This window comes from Terrapene carolina, unplaced genomic scaffold, assembly GCF_002925995.2.
Source record: "Terrapene carolina triunguis isolate 2854851 unplaced genomic scaffold, T_m_triunguis-2.0 Scaffold66, whole genome shotgun sequence".
Classification (NCBI taxonomy): domain Eukaryota; kingdom Metazoa; phylum Chordata; order Testudines; family Emydidae; genus Terrapene; species Terrapene triunguis.
This window is the reverse complement of record NW_020664417.1, coordinates 78,279,960-78,282,795: the sequence shown is the minus strand read 5'-3', so window position 1 is coordinate 78,282,795 and position 2,836 is coordinate 78,279,960. Positions and strand designations below refer to the sequence as shown.

General features: G+C 53.1%; 1 protein-coding gene across 1 annotated transcript; it reads left to right on the top strand.

The window, feature by feature from the left end:
* Positions 1-569: 569 nt before the first annotated feature.
* DRD5 (dopamine receptor D5) lies at positions 570-2,048 on the top strand. The gene has a single exon (XM_024195562.1). The coding sequence runs from the start codon at positions 570-572 to the stop codon at positions 2,046-2,048; it is 1,479 nt and encodes a 492-aa protein (XP_024051330.1).
* Positions 2,049-2,836: the final 788 nt, after the last annotated feature.

Here is a 2,836-nt window from a genome sequence, read left to right as displayed (position 1 = left end):
GAGCGGCAGGAGCCGACACTCGAGCGGCAGCACTCGGAGCGGAGAGGGAGCTCCGCCGTAGCTCCGGGACTTACCCACAGCAGCAGGCGCAGCGCTGGGGCGCAGCTAGAGCAGGAGGGCGAGGCAAGCTGCAGCGCGCGGCGCGAGAGCAGGAGGGGGCCCCGCACTTGTTCAGGGGTGCGCTGAGAGCAGCTGGGGGGGGAGGGGGCACTGGCAGCAGCCCCGGCTGTACTGGCAGCAGCGGAAGGGGGCACTGGTAGAAGTTGCGGGGGCACTGGCCGCACCCTGCGCTTCGCTGAGAGTCCAAGCAGCGCAGCAGTACCACTCGGGTGCATCGGCTGCAGGAGGGGAGCCCAACAGCAGCCCCAATGCACCCTGAGTGCAGGGGGCGAACCGGGGGCCGCCGCCGCGGAGCACGTTGCTAGCAGGAGCGAGCCCGGCAGCGGTGACTGGCTGGCGGACTGAGCGCCCCCGGGGGATCCAATGGGGCCAAGCGGCGGGCGCCCGGGAGAAGTGTTAGCAGTGCAGCGCGCTCCCACTGCCCTGGCCCCGGGGGGAGGGACCCAGCCATGCTCCAGTCTCCAGGGCAGAATCAGACTCTGCTCTTCCAGCCTCGCCCGCGTTCGCTGCTGTTGCAGCAGCCCGGGCCGCCTGCAGTGGGTGCTGGGGAGGGAGCAGGGAAGCCGCCTGTGGCTCCGGGGCCAGCGCAGATAGTGGCTGGCAGCCTGCTGTCCCTGCTGATTCTCTGGACGCTGTTCGGCAACGTGCTGGTGTGTGTGGCCATCATCCGCTTCCGGCACCTGAGGAGCAAGGTCACCAACATCTTCATCGTGTCCTTGGCCGTCTCTGACCTCTTGGTGGCCCTGTTGGTGATGCCCTGGAAGGCAGTGGCCGAGGTGGCTGGCTACTGGCCCTTCGGGGCCTTCTGCAATGTCTGGGTGGCCTTTGATATCATGTGCTCCACTGCCTCCATTCTGAACCTCTGTGTGATCAGCATGGACAGGTACTGGGCCATCTCCAGCCCATTCAGGTACGAGAGGAAGATGACGCAGAGGGTGGCCTTGGTGATGATCAGTGTGGCTTGGGCTTTGTCTGTCCTTATCTCCTTCATTCCTGTCCAGCTCAACTGGCATAAAGGTGGGAATGTTGGTGGCGGTGGACCAGGCACTACCTCGGCAGCAGCGGGCACTGGAACCACCTGGGCGGAAGGGATTGGCACCACCTGGACAGCAATATCGAAACCCTCTGAGGGGACCCCCGGCAGCAATGAGACTCTTGAGGAACAGGCTGAGAGCTGTGATTCCAGCCTCAACAGGACCTATGCTATCTCCTCCTCACTGATCAGCTTTTATATCCCTGTGGCCATCATGCTAGTCACCTACACGCGGATCTACCGCATTGCCCAAGTGCAGATCCGGAGGATTTCCTCCCTGGAGAGGGCAGCTGAGCATGCACAGAGCTGCCGGAGCAACCGCGTTGACTGCCACCACCACACCAGCCTCAAGACTTCAATCAGAAAAGAGACCAAGGTCTTGAAGACCCTCTCAGTCATCATGGGAGTCTTTGTCTGCTGCTGGCTGCCCTTCTTCATCCTGAACTGCATGGTCCCCTTCTGTGAGAGCCCCCCTAACGACCCCCATGCTGGCCTTCCCTGTGTCAGTGAGACCACCTTTAATATTTTTGTATGGTTTGGCTGGGCCAACTCATCCCTCAATCCCATCATCTATGCTTTCAATGCTGACTTCAGGAAGGTTTTCTCCAACCTCCTAGGGTGCAGTGAGTTTTGCTCTAGCACTCCAGTGGAGACAGTCAATATAAGCAATGAACTCATCTCCTACAATCAAGACACCCTTTTCCATAAGGAAATAGTGACTGCTTATGTCAACATGATCCCTAATGTGGTTGATTGCGAGGATGATCCTTTCGACAGGATGTCCCAGATCTCCCCAGACCATGAGATTGCCACCGACTCTATGTGTGAGCTGGACTGTGAGGGGGAGATCTCGCTAGACAAAACAACACCTTTCACTCCAAATGGTTTACATTAAATTGCATCGTGTCCTGTCTGCTTTTACTGGATTGTACAACAAATTACAAACACAGAATGAAAAGACTAGTGGACTCTAAGCTGTAGTTTGGTCAGTCAATTCACTCCAACTGTGTCTAGCCACTTTCAGGGTTTAGAAATTGCCACAGAGAGTTGATAAAACAAACTTAATTCAACAATCCCAAACTGAGGATTAGGAAGTTAAATCAGCCCTGGGGTGTGAGACTGGGATACGATTACAGTTAGTGTTTGTAAAAAGCTCTGAAGATGGAAAGTGCTCTCAAAGGATAAAGTATCATGACTTCTAAGAACAGGGACAGATGTAATGACATGGTCACTAAAAAGAAAAATTATTAGATTGCCTGTCCAATTCTTGTTTTTGTTTGAATTTTATGTGGAGCTAAGGGTTGGAGTGGTGGTGAATTGGGTGATTATTTAAATACTTGTTTCTGTTTCTTTCAAAACAGTTTCTCTGTAATTCATGTGTTTTTCCTAGGCAGCATTATTGCTGTTGATATTCTTGCCTTGTCCTGAAGATAAAAATAAATGTTGTTGATCAAGGGGTTATTTTTCCTTCATTAGCCTGAAGATTTACATTGTGTAAACAAATCTTAGCATTTCTACTTGAATGATTAAAGTAACTTTTTATTTCAAAAGCAAACTAGTCTAGTCTATGTGGAAATAGGATGTCTGAGTTTAAAGCAGTGCCCACAGGAAAAACCTGATTTTAAACTAGCTCTTTTTGATACATCTACTCAGAGCTAGATTATTGCTTACAGTTTTTGTTCC

Bases quoted from the DNA above. Each gene is read 5' to 3' on its own strand.
- DRD5 (XM_024195562.1), top strand. From the start codon at position 570: ATGCTCCAGTCTCCAGGGCAGAATCAGACTCTGCTCTTCCAGCCTCGC.